At 42.2% G+C, this 22,628-nt stretch overlaps 1 protein-coding gene across 1 annotated transcript in view; it reads right to left on the bottom strand.

The window, feature by feature from the left end:
- PLXNA3 (plexin A3) overlaps positions 1-22,628 on the bottom strand; it is a 65,510-nt gene that overhangs the window by 14,081 nt on the left and 28,801 nt on the right. The window contains exons 10-20 of the mRNA XM_081319439.1: positions 16,496-16,592; positions 14,743-14,933; positions 13,648-13,793; positions 11,237-11,357; positions 10,907-11,043; positions 10,050-10,223; positions 8,684-8,777; positions 7,546-7,785; positions 6,139-6,282; positions 4,308-4,542; positions 749-891 (exon numbers count right to left, since the gene is read on the bottom strand). Of these exons, the coding sequence (XP_081175565.1) occupies positions 749-891; positions 4,308-4,542; positions 6,139-6,282; positions 7,546-7,785; positions 8,684-8,777; positions 10,050-10,223; positions 10,907-11,043; positions 11,237-11,357; positions 13,648-13,793; positions 14,743-14,933; positions 16,496-16,592 (1,722 nt within the window). The remainder of the gene's footprint in view (positions 1-748; positions 892-4,307; positions 4,543-6,138; positions 6,283-7,545; positions 7,786-8,683; positions 8,778-10,049; positions 10,224-10,906; positions 11,044-11,236; positions 11,358-13,647; positions 13,794-14,742; positions 14,934-16,495; positions 16,593-22,628) is intronic.

Genomic DNA, 22,628 nt, shown 5'->3' with positions numbered 1-22,628 from the left:
GATGGCAACATGGCTAGCATGGGCAATGACAAATATTCCTTGTAGCTTTCTACATGCCATAGGCTGGGTGTTGCTCATAACCGGGAAAGTCTTTTTATATGCTCTTGACTTCACATACCTGTTTCACCTCTATGAACTTTGGAACATGCAGACTGCCTTGTTGGATCATACCACTTCATTTCCAATAGCCCCAAGACAGACAGGCAGGCAGGCAGAAATAGATAGATGATATAGACAGACAGATGATACAGATAGATAGATAGATAGATAGATAGATAGATAGATAGATAGATAGATAGATAGATAGATAGATAGATAGATAGACAGACACAGACATTCTCATAAAATATATAGTTTTCCCGTTTGCCTCCACTCTTTAATACTATTAAGATTTGCTCTTGAATACAGCCTCTGTAGATCTAACAAGACGGAAATGAAGATCAGTAAGAAGTTCAGCTTGATGGCCATTATCTACAAACTAAGGGGGTCTCTGTGCTGGTATATGAAGAGAAGGAACTCCTAGGTCCATCGTATCGGGAGCAGAATCAGCCCCAATACATAATTTCAGGAACAAGCATCTGAACAGACAAGTTCAGCAGACAATGATACCAGAGATATTGAAATATAAAAGCCTCAGCGTACCAAACCTCAGGATAAACCAACCTCATAGCTCAGTTTACACTCAATTTATTATTATTGTCAAGACAGCATGTCATGCAGGTCTCATTTTTCCATGACAAGCACTCACACTGGTTTCTTGAAGTGCCGGGTGATCATCCACCCCTGGAAAGAGCACACGCCTTGCATATGTCCGATAATCCAGAAATGGGATCTTCACACCATCCATGTTGTTTGTCAGCTCGTTAATATCTGTCTGCAACTCAGCAAAAGCTGAAGAAGGTAGAAGACTGTTAATAGTGTTGAGTTCTTTGCAAAGGAGACTTTCCCTTCCACTCTGCCTCTTTTGACCCAGAATGGAGCCAAAGAATTAAACATCTTGCCATCCTTGGCCTGCAATAGCCCTGTCTCATCAGATCAGGCAGCAAAAATGAATAGGTATATTTCACATGGAAAAGATTGAAGTTCGTCATGCTTAAACACTGCATGTGCATATTTTGGCGACATGTAACAGGCATATGCTAAGCTTGTATGAGACATCTTGTAAAAGAATCTAAATTCTTCATTTCTCCTTTGAGACTAGATGGCAACTGGAAGCACATCACATCTCGGAAGCTACCATCCTTCCTCTGGGTATATTAAGTTGGCTCAGGTAAACCTGTCATTTCAGACTGGAGTAATAGCTCATGCATGTGATATAATATTCCTCAAATATTCCTCTCTTCTCTGCTTGTCCCTCCTTTACTCTAAAACAGGGGTGTCAAACTTGCAACATCACATGACGTGTCGTGACGTATCGCGACTTTTTTGCCATTGCCGGCAATGGGGTGGGCGTGGTTTTGGCATGACGCATCCGGCCTGCGGGCCATCAGTTTGACACCCCTGCTCTAAAACATGCTGAAAACAAGAGAGGCAAGGAGCTTGTGGGATCATCTGCCTCAAATTGCCTTAACCATTGTTCTTGGATACTACGCAAGTGAAGTGAAAATGCAATTTAATGCAATCAACTTGGCTATTACAGTTGCAAGAAAAAGTATGTGAACCCTTTGGGATTACGTGGAGTTTTGCATGAATTAGCCATAAAATGCGCTCTAAACGTCATGTAAGTCACAACAATAGAAAAACACAGTCTGCTTAAAATAATACTACACAAACATTAGCTGTTGTCATGTTTTAATTGATGGAAACATTCACAGTGCAGGGTGGAAAAAGTATGTGAACCTTTGGACTTAATAACTGGTTGACCCTCCTTTGGCAGCAATAACCTCAACCAAACGTTTCCTGTAGTTGCAGATCAGACCTGCACAACCATCTGGAGTAATTTTGGACCACTCCTCTTCACAAAAGTGTTTCAGTGTAGCAATATTCTTGGGATGTCTGGTGTGAATCGCTCTCTTAAGGTCATGCCACAGCATTTCAATCGGGTTGAGGTCAGGACTCTGACTGGGCCACTCCAGAAGGCGTATTCTGTTCTGTTGAAGCCAGTGTTTTGTTGAATTACTTGTATGCTTTGGGTCATTGTCCTGTTGCATCACCCATCCTCTGCGGAGCTTCAGTTGGCGGACAGATGGTCGTACGTTTTCCTGCAAAATGTCCTGATAAACTCTGGAATTCATTTTCCCATCAATGACAACAATCCGTCCAGGCCCTGAGGCAGCAAAGCAGCCCCAAACCATGATGCTCCCTCCGCCATGTTTTACAGTGGGGATGAGGTTTTGATGTTGGTGTGCTGTGCCTTTTTTTCTCCACACATAGTGTTGTGTGTTTTTCCCAAACAACTCAATTTTGGTTTCATCTGTCCACAGTATATTTTGCCAGTAGTGCTGTGGAACATCCAGGTGCTCTTTTGCAAACTTCAAACGTGCTGCAATACTTTTTTTGGACAGCAATGGCTTCCTCCGTGGTGTCCTCCCATGTACTCCATTCTTGTTTAATGTTTTCCTTATTGTAGATGTGTCAAAAAAATGTTAGCATGTGCCAGAGATTTCTGTAGGTCTTTAGCTGACACTCTAGGATTCTTCTTTACCTCATTAACCATTATGCGCTGTGCTCTTGCAGTCATTTTTACAGGACGACCACGCCTAGGGAGAGTAGCAACAGTGCTAAACTTTCTCCATTTGTAGACAGTCTGTCTTACCGTGGACACATGGACATCAAGGCTTTTGGAGATACTTTTGTAACCCTTTCCAGCTTCATGCAAGTCAACAATTCTTGATCGTAGGTCTTCTGAGAGCTCTTTTCTGCGAGGCATGGTTCACATCAGACAGTGCTTCTTGAGACCAGTAAACCCAAAACAGGTGTGTGTTTTTAAAAGGCAGGACAGCTGTCAGCAACACATCCAATATCATCACACTGGTTGGAGTCAAGGTTGGCTCATGCCTGGCTCCAATTAGCTCTTGGAGAAGTCATTAGGCTAGGGGTTCACATACTTTTTCCACCCTGCACTGTGAATGTTTCCATCTTATGTTCAATTAAAACATGACAACAGCTAATGTTTGTGTAGTATTATTTTAAGCAGACTGTGTTTTTCTATTGTTGTGACTTACATGACGTTTAGAGCGCATTTTATGGCCAATTCATGCAAAACTCCACGTAATCCCAAAGGGTTCACATACTTTTTCTTGCAACTGTATGTACCTTAGGTTACTCTTGTAAGATGTCCTCTTGGGATAGTCCGTGTGTGCATGTGTGCGCATGCGCACACGCACCTCCCCATGCTTGTACATCTAAGAGGCATGAAAATAAAGTACTGTACAACTGTACCATTGGCATTCTGCTTTTCAGTATGAGCTTTTTTTGCCCAAAGTATACATTTTTATTTTTCTGTGCAAACAAATTTGCAACCTATGTTTGTTTTTCCTCTTATAAATTTAAATTGCACTAGATAAAGTTTTTGTCTAAGCAGAACCTCTCCGCTGCTACCTCCTCTCTCCCCACCCCACCCCCATTGCTTCCCATAATTTTCATGGGGGAAAAAATCCAAGGCGACATCAGATTCTTGGTATCAACAAAGCCAATTCAAAGGACTCTACATGAAGATGGCAGCTTTTTTGTAGTGAAGCAAAGATAAAGCACTGCCACACTGCAAAGAAAAGAATATAGGTTTGGGTGTATTTACTTTGTGAGTTGCACCTGGTGAGTTTTGCCTTCTGTCTAAGTTTTGTGGGCTGTTCATTTTTGTTAGTCAACGTAAGGCACTGCCACACTGCAGAGAAAAGGATACTGGCTTGGATTTGTCCCATGTCTGAGTCACACCTTGGTCTGTTCCCCATGCCTATGCAAATGTATGGAAGTCAAGGTGCCCTCTCTTCTTCCCCTGCCAAAGTTTAACTCTTGGGAGAGCTGAAGAGGGAATGAAATGTTATGAATTTTTCCACGACTTTGGGGGTGTACAAAATACATTTTCACATAGGAATGGGAAAACAAAGGGTCCCTGTGTAAGAAGCAAACAAAACTAGCTAAGGGGATAAGCCTTGGTGTTATAAAGAGCTGGGAAACATTCTAGACTCTTTACTATGATCTATGAGAACTGTGCCTGTGAATATGACAGTTAGTCAAGGGCTGTATGCCAATGGAGACATTGATGAAACGTTTCAGCCTTGGAAACAAAGACAGTGCCCCTCCCTCCTTCTCTGACCACTTCTTGGCAGTTTTATAGCACTTCCTTCAATTTCTACTCCCGTCAGTACCTTCCTTGCATTCTAGAGCCACCCGTGACTCTAGGTTGTCCATCTGCAGCTGCAAGCGCTTCAGAGTACGATCTGCATCCCGGGTCTTCCGTTTATAGGCCACCAGCACCCCAATGATAGCTCCCAAAAGGAGGCTTCCTCCTGCCCCTAAGCCCACAAGAGCTGGCAAAGGCAAAGCTGCCTCAGGATAGATGTGCAGGATGCCTGGAGAGAAGGATAGACCTCCCACCAGGATCTGCAAGAAAAGGAGAGCAATACTTATTTCCCTTTATTATTTTTATAAATAAGACAATAAAATACCAAACATGTCTTCCTCCTCCTATTTTCACCACAACAACTCTGCAAGGTGAGGTGGGAATCATGGATGCTGGCTCAGGAATTCTGGGAGTTTGTTGTGATTCAGGGTCAGCCTGTGGGTTCGGCAGTTGGGTTGGACGATTCAGAGGAGGAGGAGGGGGGTGTTGGAGAGGTTGCTGAGGGGGTTGGAGAGCTTGCTGATGAGAGCCCTCAGCCAGGCCCCTCCCATCTGGTTACGACGCAGACCCAGCTGTGTGAGCCTGACAGCGTGGATGAAGATGACCCACAGCTGGCCCTGTTCAAGGACGCCCGACGCAGGAGGCAGTCAATCAGGAGTAAATAGAGGAAGGCAATGGGGCACCTCGGAAGGAGGCAGAGAGAAGCCACGCCCTGAACTGTTTAAAAGGGGAATGCGTGGGAGGGCTGGTTTGCTGAAGGCAACCGTTTGAATAGCTCCTGTTTCATGGTTCGTGTCTTGTTTTGCTCTGTTTTATGTTAATAAATTTGGCAGGCTTAGTTCCAGCCTCTTGCCGTTTGTAAAGGGGTTGTCCCTGCCTTTTCTGCAGGGCCGGTAGTAGGCTGGTACAGAACAGAGTTGAAGTCCACAAGTCATAAAAGAGCCAAGGTTCCCCACCCCTAGTCCAGGGACTCATTTTTTATGCTGTCTTTCAATTTCTAGCAGTTGACAGTGAGATACCATCTGGATCCCACAAGCAGGTCATTAAGTCTTTCTTTCTTATTTACCCTTCATTTTTTAACCAGCAACCAGGTCAGGAATCAGTACCCAAAATTTAGGTGAATATCTCATGTTCCCTCATTATTGTTCATGGCTGTTCACATGGGAAGACTTCCTTATGGAACCCTGCATCTTCTCCACATCCAAATGTTTCAAGTACAGATGTGAATTTGTAGCTGGATATTGTCTGTATTTGTTTGAGAAAGCTGGACAAGGCTGTAGTCACTTGTGTCAATTCTGAATCTAAACTACATGTTTTTGGGAAAAACTAGGGATTTTTCTCTCCCCAGAGATTTATCAGGTTTACAAAATGTCATACAAGTAGTCCTCAGTTACTGACCACCTCATTTAGTGACCATTTGAAGTTACAATAGTGTAATAAAACCAGTTTTGAAACCAGTCCTCACATATACAACTGCCCCAGTATCCTGTGCTCCCATGATTGCCATTCAGGCACTTTGCAACCAGCGCACATTTATAAACATTGCAGTCTCCCCCAATCAAATGATCACTATATGTGTACTTCACAATAGGTTTCCAACAGGCAGAGATAGTGGAGAATGTGGAGGTAAAATCACAACTCGTGATCATGTGATTTTCCACCTAGGAACCAAGGTGTTTAGCAACAGAGCTGCCAGTTCCAATTGTTTTCACTAATTGAAGACTACCTGTATTAAGGCATGTAAAATGTCATCAACTGGACAAGTCCTGATCTGCCCATGACATTAGTGACGCTTTCCAGAATGGAGGAGCATGGCTCAAGTCCCTTACTCAGCCCCGCCCACGAATCAGATGTACCATGACTGGCTGCTCTCCAGTTTGGCTTGGCGAATCACACAACAATTGGGTTTCTGAGACAGTCAGGGTGCAAGGTTCTCCACCAATCAGCACTGTGTAGTTGAGTCGTGTACTGCCGGAAACTGCAGGGATCAGATTCCGGCCCTGAGAATTAAAATATAGGGAAAATACAATTATACCACCCTGAGTTTAGATTTGGGAGCTAATTTAGTGTTTAAGAGTCACTGAGTAAAGTAGGGGGAGAAACTAGGGGAGAACAGGATTGTTTTATCATATGTGCTGAAAGACAATATCAACATCCTCCTGCATGAAACTGTATCCTGGTGGTTATTGTTAAGAATCGTCACAAATTAATGCCTGAAGTTGTATCCATACCTCCAGCCTGGCATCCTGTTTTCCTTCTGTGCTAGGTCTTTTACAGGAGCTCGTACCCCTGAACAAGTTTTTTTTTTACTTGATTGTAAGCCATTTAAAATACTTTTGTTTGTTTTTTCCCCTTCTGAGTTGACAGTAAGGGACATGCTGGGCAACATCTCTTGCCCCTTTCGGCAAGCGTTACCTTTCCACGGATAATAGTTAGTCCTCAGCTTACGGCCAAACTGAGTCTAGAATTATACTCATAAGTCATTGCGGTCGTAAGTCAAAGCACCATGAAAGCAGCATTTTTGGTAGCGTTTGTTAAGTGAACACCATGGTCATTAAGTGAATCCATTTCACCCAATTGGCATTTTTTTTGCCGGACGTTGGAAGTAAATGCCAGAAACTGGCAAAAAAACAAAAAACAAAAGCCAAAAGCCAAAACAAAAAGACAACAGCAGAGAAAGACAGAAGAGCAGAGCCCCTGATCCTTAGAATACTCTTCAGGTCCCCCTTGCGCTAGGTTCTAATTTCCCCCCCCAAAAAAAATGTCTTTATGTAGTCACAACTCCTTTATGCAGACAAAATCCTAAAAGTTGCATTATACCAGGGGTAGGCAACCTTGGCTCTTTTATGACTCGTGGACTTCCACTCCCAGAATTCCTGAGCCAGCCATGCTGGCTCAGGAATTCTGGGAGTTGAAGTCCACTAGTCATAAAAGAGCCAAGGTTGCCTACCCCTGCATTATACAAAAGTGAAGGAGCCACAAAAAACATTAAAACTCATACCCACCCACCCCTGATCAAATTCTCCATTTGTGTGGCTCAAACATAACAAGGGACACCTGCCCTGGTAGCCCAGTGACCCTCTGTTCTTCTGGGTCATTGTATCTCTGACCAAAAGGATTTAATGCCTATAATGTTGCAGAAAATCATTTGTCATGAGTGTGGCTTCCAGCAAGTGGGTTCTAGAAAGACTTGTATTTTAAAGCACTGGGGGAACCTCGTTACAATTATATTGGCAAAGCCCCAACGCAGACTGTTCCAATACCTTGAGGACAACATGGGATCCGGGTTTAATTTCCAGTATGCCGCTGGGCCCAAAGGTCTCAAAAGTAGGGTCTGGGTAGTATGTAAAAGCAGAACGGTTCAGGGTCCGGGTGGCAGCCACATCATCCAAGAGGAAGCCAAACTCATCAGGGTGAGCACCTCCAAGGGGCAGTGCCTGCTCCCGAGGTATAATGCCCGGGGCCTTGCACAACATTATGGAGTCATTTAGCACCTGGCAGCTCTGCAGGGAAGCAAAAAAAAAAAGCCCCACAGAGGGCATCCATCAGCTCTGCCCTTCTAACACCAGCCCTCGCCCTGTGCCTGTTCTTAGGCAAAAAATAGGCACAGCCATCTTTGCAAGTTGGAATTTTGTATTGTTCTTAGCTCTCAATTATACAAAAGAAAGGTATGTTCCCAACAGTCCAATGCTCTGGGCATCTCCTATGCATTTTGCATTTGAAACCTATTTAAGAATAACATTTACTTGCAGAACTATGAATCCATGAACAAGAAAATCACATAGTGGATGGCCTTTTGAATATATACAATTCTGACTTTATCCATCCACCAATCAATACTTTAGCAGGGCCCATGCCACATGGATCACCTCAACATAATCAGTTAGATCCTAAGGGGAGGTGCAACATTCTCCGCCCCGCTCTTAATTGTATCTTGGAGATATATTATTTTTTCTCTTGGATTAACATCTTGTCATTTTTATTTCTTGTCTGTCCTTCAAGGGAATACCAAATGCATGACAATGGACAGGTAATAATTTTTGGTTAAGGCTATTTTCACTCGTGAATAATCTATCAGAGGCTACAAAATAAGAAAGCACACTCCAGGTCAACCTGCCTTCCATTCACCTTTCGTCTACCCAGCGATTCCCTAAGTTAGTTTTGATTTTAAATGGATTGTACAGAAACTCGGGAGTACAAATTGCCCAGTGCTGCAAAATGGTCTGATGTCACATTGAGCCTTGGAATATTGTGATAAATATGAGCTCTGCAACTCTCCCCCTCCTCAACAAATTAATCTACAGTATTTCTGGAAACACCCTCTCTTGTTCTCTCTTTGTTTCTTATGCAAAGATCTAAACTTCGATTCCACTAGGTTTTCATCTGCCACAGAAGACTCACATTGATGGTTTCTATCCCACCATAAGCAGCCCGAACCCGTGGTTCCTGAATGGTTAAGAGGTGGGTCCCACTCACTGTGAGGCTGGTGCTACCACTGCAAAAAGAAGGGCAGAAAAGAAACCAAGGTTTTGGTTTGCAAACGCAAAAGAGAAAGCGTAGTCAGAGAAGAGAAACTTGGCATTTCCAGAACACACACAGGGCCAACCAGTCCCCATTTTCATGATGCCATCACACCAGGGGTACTTCTATAACCATGGTACCAGGGAGGCAATCAGATCTAGAATTCAAACTACACTTAGCAGAGCATAAATACAATCCAAATCAAATGAGTAAAAGAAATTTGCATCCAATAAATTAAACAGGAAGAAAGGCTCTTCAGCATTTGTCCTGGTTCCTTCCATTCATAATTCAATTTTCTCCAGAATACGACTGTCTTTGAAAGTTCAGATTTTTAGGTGATGGGGGAAAATAACAATGTTACATTCCACAAGTCAGTTTACAAATGCCTCTGCACACATGGGCCTGTCTATCATACATCCCTGTTATATAAAATATGAAAATATTTTTCAAGTCAGTAGATGACCTTACAATTGTCATTATTTTTTCCAGCTTCTGTAAGTTACATTATGCATCTATAATACTGGGACATCCTTTTCTGCATTTGTAATACCATTCTTTGCCTTTGGAATAAGACACTTATGTGCATAACTGCATAAATTTTGTGTGTGTGTGTGTGTGTGTGTGTGTATGCGTGTTTGTGTACACAAACAATATAAGAGTATCTATATGTATCACCATGAATGTGAAAGATTTATTCCAGTGAAAGAAACTGGAAAATATAATTGAATATATAATGTTTTCCACATCACACTAAATGAGTAAGTGAAGCAGGAGTTCAATGGCAAAACAACAACAACCAGGAGTCATTTTTCTAGGAGAAACTAACCTCAGGAGCAGGGAGGAGACTGAAGGGTAAGGAGATGCAAGAAATTATCAAGTTTCTTAAAAAAGAAAGAAAGAAACCAAACCCAAAGGACTCCTTCATATCAGGTGTGATTCCTGGTAGCTATGACTATGCTCATGTTGCTTTTGTTCCAGCAATACAGAAATGGATCGCTAATGCCTTTTTCTGTGATAGTTTGGACTTTTCAGTCTAGCCTACAACCAGGGATTTCTCAGTGGCCCTCTCTACAAGTCTGACCCTGCTTAGTTCTTTCCAAGATCAGCCAGAGTCTGCTTTGTGCTCCGGATGCTGTCGCAAAACTGATTTATTCAGCTGCCTTCATTCAGGGCAGACATAACAGAGATTCCCTGAGGAAATGTGCTAAGGTTCTATCAATACCACTGTCAGAGGGTTATCACTTACTTGGCAATACTCCAAGCAGGCTCTACGGCTGTGACCACTGGGTCGGGACTATAGCGGAAGAAGACCGTCCCGTTTGTGCTGATGTTGGCACGGTCAATGCGAAGACTGAGGTTGGCAGGACCTGGGCCTGATGCCGAGGGGGGAGACAGGCAGACGATCTCCACTGCACTACGCCTTGGGAGAGCAAGGAAGAAGGGAGCGTTACAGGCGCGACTCCTAATAATAGCCTCGACCCCATAATAAAGCTGCAAAATGGTCTCCCTCCATCTTGCACTTTTTCTAACAGTACGCAGGCTCCACCGTCATTGCTCCTCATTTCACACCAGATGATCTGCATTTTCCCCGCCACTTAGGTAATATCTAATCAGAGCTCCCAGAGCTTTCTGGTCAAGCAGGGCCTATATCTGGGCCTCCCCAATTTAACACTTTTCCTGTGATGTAATACTGGTCCTTAGACCATTTGTTCTCCTAGGAGACCAACGTCTATGAACATTAAGTGACTCAAAGTAGATCTTCCCATTGTGTTTTCTTGATATATTGAACCATGATTAAAATTAAAGCACCTCATTAACCAGTGCTGGTAACCATACCGCTGGGTCATACACTCTGCTACGTTATGGCTTGTTGACTAAGCCATAGGCATAGGGCCATAATTCATATAATATAGTTGCCTATTAACCATAATCTACAAACCTGTGTCTAGATTTCATACATTACATTACACCGAAAGCATATAAGCCACGTTGTGCTAAACACAATGCTAAACTCAAACACTACACAGTAACATTGCAATCTTTTGTGTTTTTTTCAGTTTGATCAAGGAAATCCAGCCCTCCCTATTGAAACCCGAATAGTACCCGATTAGGCGACATGGCGCTCCTCGAATTGCAACTGTGACATTGCTCCCAGCATCCAGATGGTTTCCTAGGAGGCTGATTTTCGTCCCACCTGAGGTGGGACCTCGTTCTGGGTCCACCCCAAAAAAGCTGGGGGTCTAGAGGGGACAAACATCAGTAATGAATTGTCTGCTGAAAATGCACACTTCAAAAACAAATCTCTTGTTCGCCAAATAAATCAACCTACCTCTCGGGCAAAACCCCTCTACAACTCTCTGGGAAGATGTCGCTTGCATTATAAAGTATCCAGGACTTCATTAATAATGATTCTAGCCTATAAAAATTGCTTACCACAAAGGTGAAAGGAGTATCTGATTGGGTCCGGTAGTCAGCACTGCAGTCACCTACACAGAGCTCCACGGGACCTGGGGGAGGATCTGGCAAAAGCGAGGGCTCAAGTTCGCACACCAGCCTGAGGGGAAGGGATGAGATCTGTCAGTAGAGCCAAGGCCAATGCACCCACCCATCATTTTCCATAAGCCCCTCTATACCCACCCTTCCTTCTTTCAGAATAGGCAGCTCTTTTGAGCAGGCTGGACATACAGGAGACCTGATCTGCCCCAGAGTAGCTTTAGTAAGTCTCCACTGGCCCTAGAAGTTCTCTCTTAATGTTGTGGGAGATGCAGGAACAGTGGGCACCGTTATCATTAGCAGAGGTGTCTAGTGTACCCTTTGGCATCAATGGCCCAGAAAGAGGATTCCAGGAATACTTTGAGCTGGACCTACTACGCTCCTCAATCAACTCTATCAGAGGTTGGCACAAAAGAGGAGACCCCCTCCAAAGGCCTGACTGTGAGAGAGGGGGAGGGGGATGGCACCTTGCGTCTTATGCTTTTGCCCAGAGGGTATTGCATATTCACAAGAGTTTAGGCTATGAGGTTTAGGCTGTATGAGACAGTCCCTCCAGACAGCAGATCCTATGGGGTTGGGAACATGACTCATGAGAGAAGGCAAAGCACATGTGTGTAGAGCAACCAGAGACAATCCAGGGCTGACACAACACTTTGGGGTCAATACGCTGTCTCTGTAAACTGCTTAGAGAAGGCTGTAAAGCACCGTGAGGCGGCATATACAGTAAATCTAAGTGCTATTGCTATAATCCCATTTGTGTTTCCTAGCACGCCAGACTATGGTAGCAAAGTAGCTGGTTCATTTTTGTTTTCAAAACGAAGGATGTACAGTAAATGGAAGTAGGAGACAAATGTTCCTTTTACTATTAGGTCAAATTCCCCCAAATGTCATAATTCAGTCATTTTAACCCTCTGGGCGTGCATGTCTCCTCCTCTATCTGCATCTCCCCTCTCTGGGTAGCAAGAGGGGAGGAATAGTACTTCTTGCATTTCAAGGACTGACTCCTCAAGCAAAATCTGAGACTGGACACATGACAGCCATAGGAGAAAAGGGAATTAAATCAGGCCCTTCCAAAGATGCTGCTGGTAAAGTGTGAAGACGAACACGGAGTAAGAATGCAAGACAGGCAAGTCTCCAATCCAACCTGACCTAAACAATGAGCTCATTGGGGAGCTAAAAGAAGCTGGGGCTCGAAGGCTTGTATCTGTCCTTATTAAGCCAAAGTATCCAGAGGCTTCCTCTTGCACATATTAAGAAGAAAAGAGCAAAGGGGTTGTACTGAGATCACAGACACTGTCTCGATCACCCTTCTCCTGGTTCCAGCCTGCATGCTTTAGCTAGGTAAAACAGAACACAAATGATTTCCCCCTCCGCAAAAGGACAATGCGTTGGTACAGTGAACCAGCTTTTACCATCTATTCATCAGGATCTTTCGCGTTTTAGATAGGTTTGATCCTATTGCACGGCTGGGCAGGTCCAGCAGCTCTTCCCACATCATTTAAGGTAATAAAACCAACCTGCCTTTCCAAGTGCTGTTGTAAGGCTCATTGAGGACCAAAAAAGGTATTACACATAGATGTGCTTAACACACCCTGACGTTTTGCATGCCGGTTTTCAAATGTAAAGCAGGAGCAAAATTAGGAGGAAGGGAGGGAGGAGAATTTTGAACAGAAAATTTAAGGGCAAAGAAATAGATTAAGGTTCTCCACCCAGCACGTAACTTCAAATTTGATCCCTCCAAGCCAAATCTTGTTTGGGGGAAAAAAAAACAACACAGGGAAATTATACAAGCAAGATTGTTTGGCCTGAAGATAACATCTATAAAGTACCGTACACAAATTGAAGTACTAGAAACACTAAATGCCATCTATTACTAGTAGGTTCAATACTTCAATATTTCTCAGTCTATTTTGTGGTTGTGACTGCAACAGGTCCTTATGCAATGTTAACCAAAAGGCACTGCACCATGTCCAGGAACAAAGCAATCCACGCTAACAGACTTCAGGCTTGGCTGCTGTGAAGAAGCTGAAATGTAATATCCAGGAGTAGATTGTTGCAGTCTACATAGAAAGCACTCTTTGGCAGAACAAAGAACAGTGAAAGAGGAAATGGGAAGCACATAATAACTAGTATTATTACAAATAAAGTCAGGTTCCATCCATCAGAAGAAAGAGCTGACTAGAGGGCCCAGGACACTGTACTGGTCAGACTGCACAGGAGTAGCAAAGCACACCCTACAAACAGATGACAAAGCTCTTCCCTAGTTTTTCTGTTCTCCTCTGAATTCTTTTCTTAAACTGATCCCAGGTTTTACACTACTCACTTTTTTCCCCCACCCAATTTTCACCTACCTCTCAGCGCTGATGTATTCTGCAGGGAGAGAGCTACATCGGACACCTGCTACCCGTACACCGACCTCATAGAAATGAAGCCCCAGGTTCTCACCCCAAACTGTCACCCGAGTCCCACCTTCCTTGGGACCGGTCAGTGGCAATACCTGCAGAGAGAAAGAGAAATAACAGGGAGAGAAGCAAAAGGTATTTGCTGGGGGAAGTAAGGAGTTCACAAAGAAGAGTCAATCTTTCTTTCTTTCTTTCTTTCTTTCTTTCTTTCTTTCTTTCTTCTTTCTTTCTTTCTTTCTTTCTTTCTTTCTTTCTTTCTTTCTTTCTTTCTTTCTTTCTTTCTTTCTTTCTTTCTTTCTTTCTTTCTTTTCTTTCTCCATCCAGGATACAAATATGAAAAGATTCTGACACTCATAAAAGTCATACCAAAAATCATCCCTAAACAAGTCATCCAAATTAGGAAGCGGCTGATACAATCAATTTCCATGTTCATCATGTACATAATCGGAGCAGAACTGGGCTTATATTAGCCTCCCAAACACTGAAAGACCACACCCAAGATGTGTAAGCTTGAAACATACCATAAAATGGGAGTGGATGCTACCTTTAAGGAAACCAATGAAAACGGGATGATCAATGAACAGAAGTGATGGCAAAGCGGGATAGATTCTCACATTTCCATATTTTTATAGGTTCTCTCCATTACATTTCATGTCTTTGTAACATTTCAGGACATAATGGCAAAGCTACCCAATTCAAAGAAAGGTTCAAAGAAGCAGTTTCCCCTTTTACTGATTTTTTTGAGTTAGGTGGATTCTTTGCCTGGGTGAAAGGACCACAGTGTTAATTCATGATTCTATTAATCAGTTATGAACCATCCTGATTCTTAATTGAAGGGTGTGGAAAGCCAGTGTTCCCCATTCTGTAATTTACTAATGCACTGGATTACAAATCCCATCATTCACCATTCAACATGTAAACAACCATACCTGCTGAGGGATGACACAAGCTGAGAAAAATTGGGATATACTGTATATTTCCTAAAGAACATACTTTAAAAAAAAGCAGAGGTGGAATGTGAAGATTTGCTGATAGGCTTCTTACCTGTGTAATACGAGGGTGAGTACAACGTGCCCCACGCCGACCGGGTGGAACCCAATTTTGCCTGGAAGCTGGACAGTGAGGACGCAAAAGGCAACGACGTTCAGGTACACACCAACCACACTCATAACGTGGATCTGATTTGAGGCACAGTCCACAGCTAGAGCGCTGGGCTGAACACTTATACAAGAGAGCTAAAGAAAATTGGGGGGAAAATATGAGTTAAAATAATAAAGAACCTGCAGATTGCTTGGCGCCAGCTGCTATCGGATAACCTTCCTATAAAACTGCTGTACTGATCCTAATAGAGAAGGTGCTGAGATAACTTGTAAGATAACAAAGTGACTAATTGCATATTCAGTTTTCATGCTAACTTTGTTTTGAATGCATCCAGGCTGGTATTCACTATAGCAGAGTGAACTGGGGTTGTGCAGGAGAATGAAGTGACCCATAGCATCATAGAAAGTGAGGTATGGGGACAGATGGATTTGTGTCTTACTGATGTGTCTGAACTTGTTAAGAGAGGGGAAGATTTAAGATATTTCTATGTGAGGAGAGAAAGCTGCTCTAGATCTCTGTGGTCCCGTGCAGCAGACTGAGTTCAATGATACAGCTGATTTTCAGTTCAAAAACTATAATCCAAAGTGATCCAAATATTATAAACATAATTCAAGAACTTATTTTTCCCCCTTTTTAGGTCAGTAAAACTGTGCAGAACTTGTGAACAGTCCATTTCCCTACTGCAAGAAATGCTTGCATTATCCCTCTGCCATGGGCATCAGCCACAAGCTGATCCTTTTAGCAGAATGCTGATTTGATTTAGCAGGTTGAAATTGACAAGAGTTTTAATTCTACCTTCTCTTTGGCAGGAAACAAGCTGCTTGCCAAACACTAAACAGCTGTTGGAATTATTTTTTCGTTCCCCGAGAGAAGTGGAATTTTGGTTACTTCCCCTAAGAGGAAATGGAGAGAGCAGCAAACTACAAGTATTACTGTAATTCCTGTAGTCTAAAAAGTATGCATTTTTGTAACCTCTTCTCCTTCACTTCAGCTGCCACCTTTACTATGTTAAGAAAAGTGCCTGGCTGCAGAATTGATGACCTGTTACGGTGCCACCTTCATTGCTCACCATAGCATTTTTAATCTAGGATGAATGATGGCTTGGTAGCTAAGCAGTTCAGCCTCTTACAACTATTCATATTTTTTTCCAAACAACCAACGTCTATATAGCATATACTGAAAATGTGTGTGTGAGAGTGGGAGGGAGAAACAGGGAAGGGATATATTAGTAATTTCTTTCGTTTGTTTTTGTGTGGTAGAAAAGAGGATTTTTTCTGTTGGTTTAGTTGTTTTGGATAAGGCAACAATTGAAGAGGTTTTTTTTGCAGATTCCTATTGGTCAACTGAAAACATAGCACTAATGGGCTTACTGTGTTTTTGGTATTGCAAGATCAGTAAGGGAAAAGAAGATAGGCAGGTTTGTTTCAGAGGTTTTTTTTTGAAAGATTGGGGCACAGAAACAATGAGATATGGAAATAACCTCAGTCTTTTTTTTAAATAGCAGAACATTCTCGACCTGCAAAATTGTTCTGACACATTAAATCCCTGGTATTTATTTATTAGGCTACCAATAAGTAAAATTTTAATTACAGGGAACTAGTAAACCAAAATCAATTAGTACCAGCTTTACAGTGATAAACTAAGAGAAACTGTGTGTCCTTAAACCATACACACATTTGACACCCAGAGCTGGTACCTTTGAATCCTGGTGGCTTGTCAATGGCAAAATCTCCATCCCAAATGACATCAAAGTCCAGAGGGAGTTCCCCCAACTCCTCGCCATCGTACCAATACTGAGGAAGAAATAGATGGGTAGCAAATTATGAAGATGAACAGTTAAAATGCTGCTCTGTGATTACAGGGAACTGAGTAATTGGGTTCCCCTATTGAGAAAACAGCAACAAAAGAATAGAGTAGAACAAACATTTAAGTACCCCTTCACCTAACAGCCATCTGCAGGGGCCTGAACAGCTCTGAGTCAGCCAAATTATGATCTGCTCTTTGTCTGGATCATAGATGAGAAAGAGCTACAGTATTTGGTAATGGCTTAAATTGGGGAGTAAGTAAACTGCTTCATTATTATGAACTTCTTTATCATTATTCAATTTCTTTATTCCTGGTGCTTCCTGCATTCTTAGCCTGTTAGGTGGCCTCTGCAGAGACAAACCCACAGCTGCTGAGAGAAATACTGGAATTTCTATGTCACATTTATTATATATGCATATATTGCACACATGGCTAGGCTGTGTGTAGATGGTCCTACTCGGTGCTATTAACAGATGGGATGAAAGCAGAAAAAAAGTGAAAGCAGTCTTTTACCCTCATGAGTCCTAATGAACATGGTTTACAAACTATGGCTTGGATAGAAGAACACACTCAGGTTTGTAGTCTAATTAAAAGCTTGACTAAAATAACACAAAAGGAATAAATGGAAAAATGTATGGCTTTTCCTGATCACATACATTTTTCTATGTTGGGTGGTTAGCGCTACAAACAACACATTTACTAATGGAGGGCTGAAAACTTTTGGAATCGAGCATCTATGTTTAGAAAATATTCAGCAAGTTCTAGCAGCCAAAATAAAAAATGATTTCAGCCTGGTTTCTTCACCCCTATGGACTATTTCGAAATGATTATAGAATTCAGTTGAAGAAAAAAATCTCAATTATGTAGAACAGATATTTCCCTTGTTATAAACTGACCTTCATTAACCTGGTACTCACCATACCTATCCTATCAGTGTCATATCTGGATAGTCCAGAGTAAAAAGATATAGTTGTACCACAGTACAGAATTCATAGTTACTATTCTAATCGTTTCCCAATATTCTCAAAAATTCTCATGCATTTTTGACAGGTACTTCATATACAATTGATATTTTGCTGAATATAATCTATATTAAACTTCTGCTATCTTCTTCCCCTAATTGAAAATCAATAATGCAGCCAACACAGGGATCTTTAAATGAACATATTGTATCCTGGGCCTAGATTGGGAAAGACTTCTTTCAAACCACTTATCATGTAAAGCTAGTTGCTGATCAGGGTTCCAGATAAATAAAAGGGATATCTCCTTCTCAGTATATTTAGTACAGGGGTGTCAAACTCAATTTCATTGAGGGCCACATCAGCATTGTGGTTGCCCTCAGGGGGCCGGGTGGGCGTGGCCAGGGTGGGCGTGGCCTACTGGGTGGGCATGGCTAGAGTGTGTATGGCCTACTGGGTGGGCGTGGCCAGCTCTACATCGTTGGCATCAAGGGTGCCTATGGGGGCCTGGGCAGGAGTGGGACAGATCTGAGGGTCTCTGGCAGGAGGAGGGTCTCTGGGCCAGGGCCAAGACAGTGGGGGCCGTTCCCTCACTGTTTCCAGGATGGCTTCGCGGGCCACATGAAACCACTTCGCGGGCCGCATCTGGCCCCCGGGCCTTGTGTTTGACATGCCTGATTTAGTACTTTGCATGTCTAAGTACTGTCAGCTATTTTGCCTCTTGACCAACTGATTTTGACTTTTTATTGATGCACCTCTCTCGCTTTGTTTATGCCTGGTCATTTGGAATTATGTTGCGCTGCCTCCAAAATATCTGAACCCCTTCACAGTCCATTTATCCTCTTTCACATTATTAATGGATGTTAAAAGTAAACAGAACAAGTGCCAGCAACAAATCTCTAATATTTATGTCTATCGAGTGCAAAAGGAAAGCTTTCAATCTTTATTTAAGGCAAACAGAATCCCACATCCCATCAGTATTCTAATGCCAATTAACAAATAAATGTGCAGAAATATTCACTAAGCACTTAAGGAGATGGGAATTCTAGAAAAAGGTTTGGTTTCCAAGTACCATCCTCAAAATGTCACAAAGCATAATCCCAGACTACAGAATCATTAAGCAAAGCAATATAAAGTACCACATTCCTTGTGATTAGATACTGCCGTATTCATTTTGCCACAGACGTTCACTGTTCCATATGTCAAGAACAAATGAACCAAAATGAAGTGCTTATTGGGAGAGCAGCCTAAACAAGTGAGCCAAGCTATATTGTGGTACAAGAATTTCACATTGGGAAAAAAGAATGACACAATTACTATAATATACTTGTTAAAGAGAGCTATTGAGAAAAGGAAAGAAAAAAAGACATTTATCTTCCTGTTGCAATTAAGGGGAAGTTTACAAAATCATATTCAGGCACTATCTTTTCAGCCTTCATTCCATTCAGAATGTTAGTGACCAAACATTTTGACATATTTCAGTACATACATACATACATTCAGATTGAATCCAAGTTCTCATACTATTTACTGATGAATCTTCAGATCCAAGCACTTTCTTAACCATGTACCATATACAGTACAAAAAAAACCCCAATATAAATCGCTGCCTTACAGAAATAAGCCAGCTTCCCCACCGGCAGTAGATCAGTCCATGTTGCCTTTACTGTAAAGCACCATGGAGATCAAAATGTAACTTCAAATGCATGACATGTAAGCTTTCTTGGCTGGATTGCCATTCCTCAGACTGAAGATGCTTTATCAGCAGTTACAGCAGAAAAGTATGAGTCACAGTAAAGAAATGTGCAAAAGCCCACAGAAAATGACAGTCTAGCTTCATCACAATAAAATGTGCAGAAGTGAGGTAGTCATTTGCCAAATCCTGAAATTAGCAGAAACAGAAGTCACTCAGAGAAATTGCCAGACCTCAAGAAGCAACTCAATGGGAGAATAATCAAAAGGGATGGGACAAAACTGTTCTCTTCCACAGATGCATTCAAAATTATTCTGCAAATGGTCTGATATTAAGATGCATCATCACATTTTTGCTAAAGGTTAAATCTAAAAGCCCAATGTTTGGTATTTGTACAGTATCCAAAATGGCATCTACGTCAGTGCAGATGAAAACGATTTTTTTTTATTGGAAAAATGCTTGGCAGAAAAATTTCAGTTGTTCCTTAAAATCACCCAAGAGACCTACAAGAAGCAGATTTCCCACTCTTCAAAATTGCTCCCTGGATGGCTCCGCATAAAAGCAATGGTGGCAGAAAAATCATTTTTGTTTGCTGCCATCACTGTCAAACAGAACTCTGCTGTGTTTCATCAGACCTATGAGCAATTTTTTTGCCACTTTCTGTTCTAGCTGGTAGCCTTGTTGCTTCTCCTCATCCAAAGTTACCAAGCAGCTGGCCAGCAGATACGGACACCTAGAAGCAGCTATGTCAAATTGCTGGTCCAGGATTACTGCCTGACCTGTCAGAATTTAGCCTCCACATTCTTAACAGAAACCATGAAGCCCAAAGTCAATCCAGCAAGCATGACTCAACACTAAGGCCACCTCCATCAAATCACAAATATAAATCATTACACCAATAGGAAATTTATTCCGTCCAGTAAGCCAAGTAACAGCTACATGCAAAACAGAGGACTTGAACAGGGAACTTTTTTTTCCCTATTATGGAAGTTTGTTGCACAGTCAGCCAGATGTCCAGACTAGATTTGGGTTTCTTAGCCACCTATAGAGTCCTTCTCGAGGACATGCAATAGGCAGATGTTGTTTGATAGAGTTAGAGGTACCGTTGCAGAATGTAAGATGTTCTGAGTAAAGCTGCCTCATGCAATTGACTGATGGTGAATTTGTCTTCTGTTCTATATTCTATAACACTTCTTCTATTATTATTATCTTTATTGTTGTTGTTAGTAGTACAGCAGGGGCAACAGGTGTATTAATAGTAATTTTTATTTGCATGCAGATATTCCTCCCAGTAATAAAACACAATTTACAATAAAAACAAAACCCAAAAAACTTTGCAATAAAACAATACAATTAACAGCATTTTACTTATTTAATAAAATTAAATTAAATTTTAATAATTAAAACATATATTACTCAGCAACTGATTTGGAAACAGTCTGGTAGCGGGGCAGTTGCTTCCCTGAAAACGCATGGGTGAAGCATCTCTTAAGCTTTCTTCCAAATGTAGGGACTATAGACTCAGCCATATTTCTCTTGGAAGGAAGTACCAAAATTGGAATACCACCCCAGAGGACACCACAAGCAGGAGTTTTCCAGCTAAACTTAGACTAACCTTCCTCAATTAGATGTCTATCAGATATGCTCAGGCTTTACCCAAATTATAAGATAGACAGCCAGACTAACCACTGAGCTGTAGCATCTCATCTTCTTTGAGCCCTTAGTCCATGTCAGTGGAGTAGTGAAGCTCTTAGTCTGTCGGCTAAGTGGGGGTGGCTACTTAAGTAGTGGAGCCTTCAACAGTAGTGCCCTTAGTCTCTGTCATCAGTGGACTTAGGACTTGGAAGAAAACTGTTGAGTCAAGTATAACCCAGTCTGCCTTGATCCAACCAGGAGCAATAATATAAATTCCCAGGAGGAAGCCTCAACAGACAGCTGTACAATATGGGTAAATATAGATGTTCAGGTTAGTCCTCCACTTGCGACCACAACTGGGCCTGGAATCTCAGTCATTAAGTGAAGTGGTCATTAAACAAGGCACCACATGTCTTTCTTCACTTAGGGAACCGCCCTTTCCTTCGAGAAAGGGCGGTATATAAATTCAATAAATTAAATGACCCAAATCCCGGCTCTCCCAATTCTGAACGGGACAACTCGCCACTACCAACTCGTCATGGCCAAATTGCCACAGGAAAACTTGCCATGGGACAATTTGCTGCGGGACAATTCAGTTTAATTGTTTAAAATAATTTACCAAAATATTTTTTAATTTTTGTCATTCGCATTTTGTCTCTCCTTTGGCATCCTTTCTTTAACAATTTGATTTGACTATTTCTTCGATATAAGTGTAACTGATAGAATAAAATAACAGAGTTGGAAGGAAGCTTGGAGGTCGTCTGCCCCCTCAGGGGAAAAAAACTGTTGTGAAAACAATGGCATGCGCTAACATTTTCACCAGATTTGAAATCCATTCCTCCAATGTCTCCAGTTCATGCTTAGCAAACACCACTGCTCTGGAAGGCTCAGAAAGTTGGCGTTCACTAGTTTTCCCATCCAGAGGGGTGGAAGATGACAACACATTCATAAAACGGCAGAGAATGCCAGGATTCTAAAAGGCTCAGGTTGCAGAATTTTACCGAACGTCATGGTCTACATCCCCCTGGAGGGGAAAATGCTATAGCAAACATCTGCCTTTTGAAAGGCTCAGAACCCTGGCATTCGGTAGTGGTTTTGCCAGATTTGAGGCCTGTTCCACTACTACGCAGGAGGATTTCACCACCATGCAAGGAGGAAAGGGGAAATGGACCTCAAATCCAACATCTCTTTCACTTGCAACCTTCTCCACCGTCTTCCCCATTCAGTTTCTGGGGAAGTCAGCAAAGAAGACTGCAAGTGTGGATCACACAATCAAAATGAACTTGGCAACCAGTTTTAAATGTGAGCCTGTAAGAGGAGTGGCAGAACCTGAGGGTGGAGGTAAAAGAGGGGTCAGCCTAGAATCCCAATGCAGCCACAAGGAAACTGAGTCCGACCTCCCTTGAATTCTCTTGACCCTTATCTAACCCCAAGCAGGTGTTAACCTTAGTTGAAAAAAAAAACGCTTGTGCATAGGCATAATTAGCAATAAATCGGTTTAATTAGACCTTCATGTGTGGACCTGATCTCTCATGCCTGATAGAACCAGTTGCCAAGTGCTCAAAATGGAGTCATGTGGTGGTGGTGGGCAGGGCAACATTTTACAGCCATAAATGCTTCATGCGGGGCATAAAGCACTTGCCCTGAGCCTGAGACCATCATGACTAGTTGTAAGTCGCAGGTTACCTGTAGCTACTATGTTCTTGAATTCCGGGACACGATATTATTGCTTGTGA

This window comes from Vipera berus (genome assembly GCF_964194415.1).
Source record: "Vipera berus genome assembly, chromosome: 2".
Lineage (NCBI taxonomy): Eukaryota > Metazoa > Chordata > Lepidosauria > Squamata > Viperidae > Vipera > Vipera berus.
The sequence above is the reverse complement of the archived record's forward strand: the minus strand, read 5'-3'. Positions and strand labels throughout refer to the sequence as shown.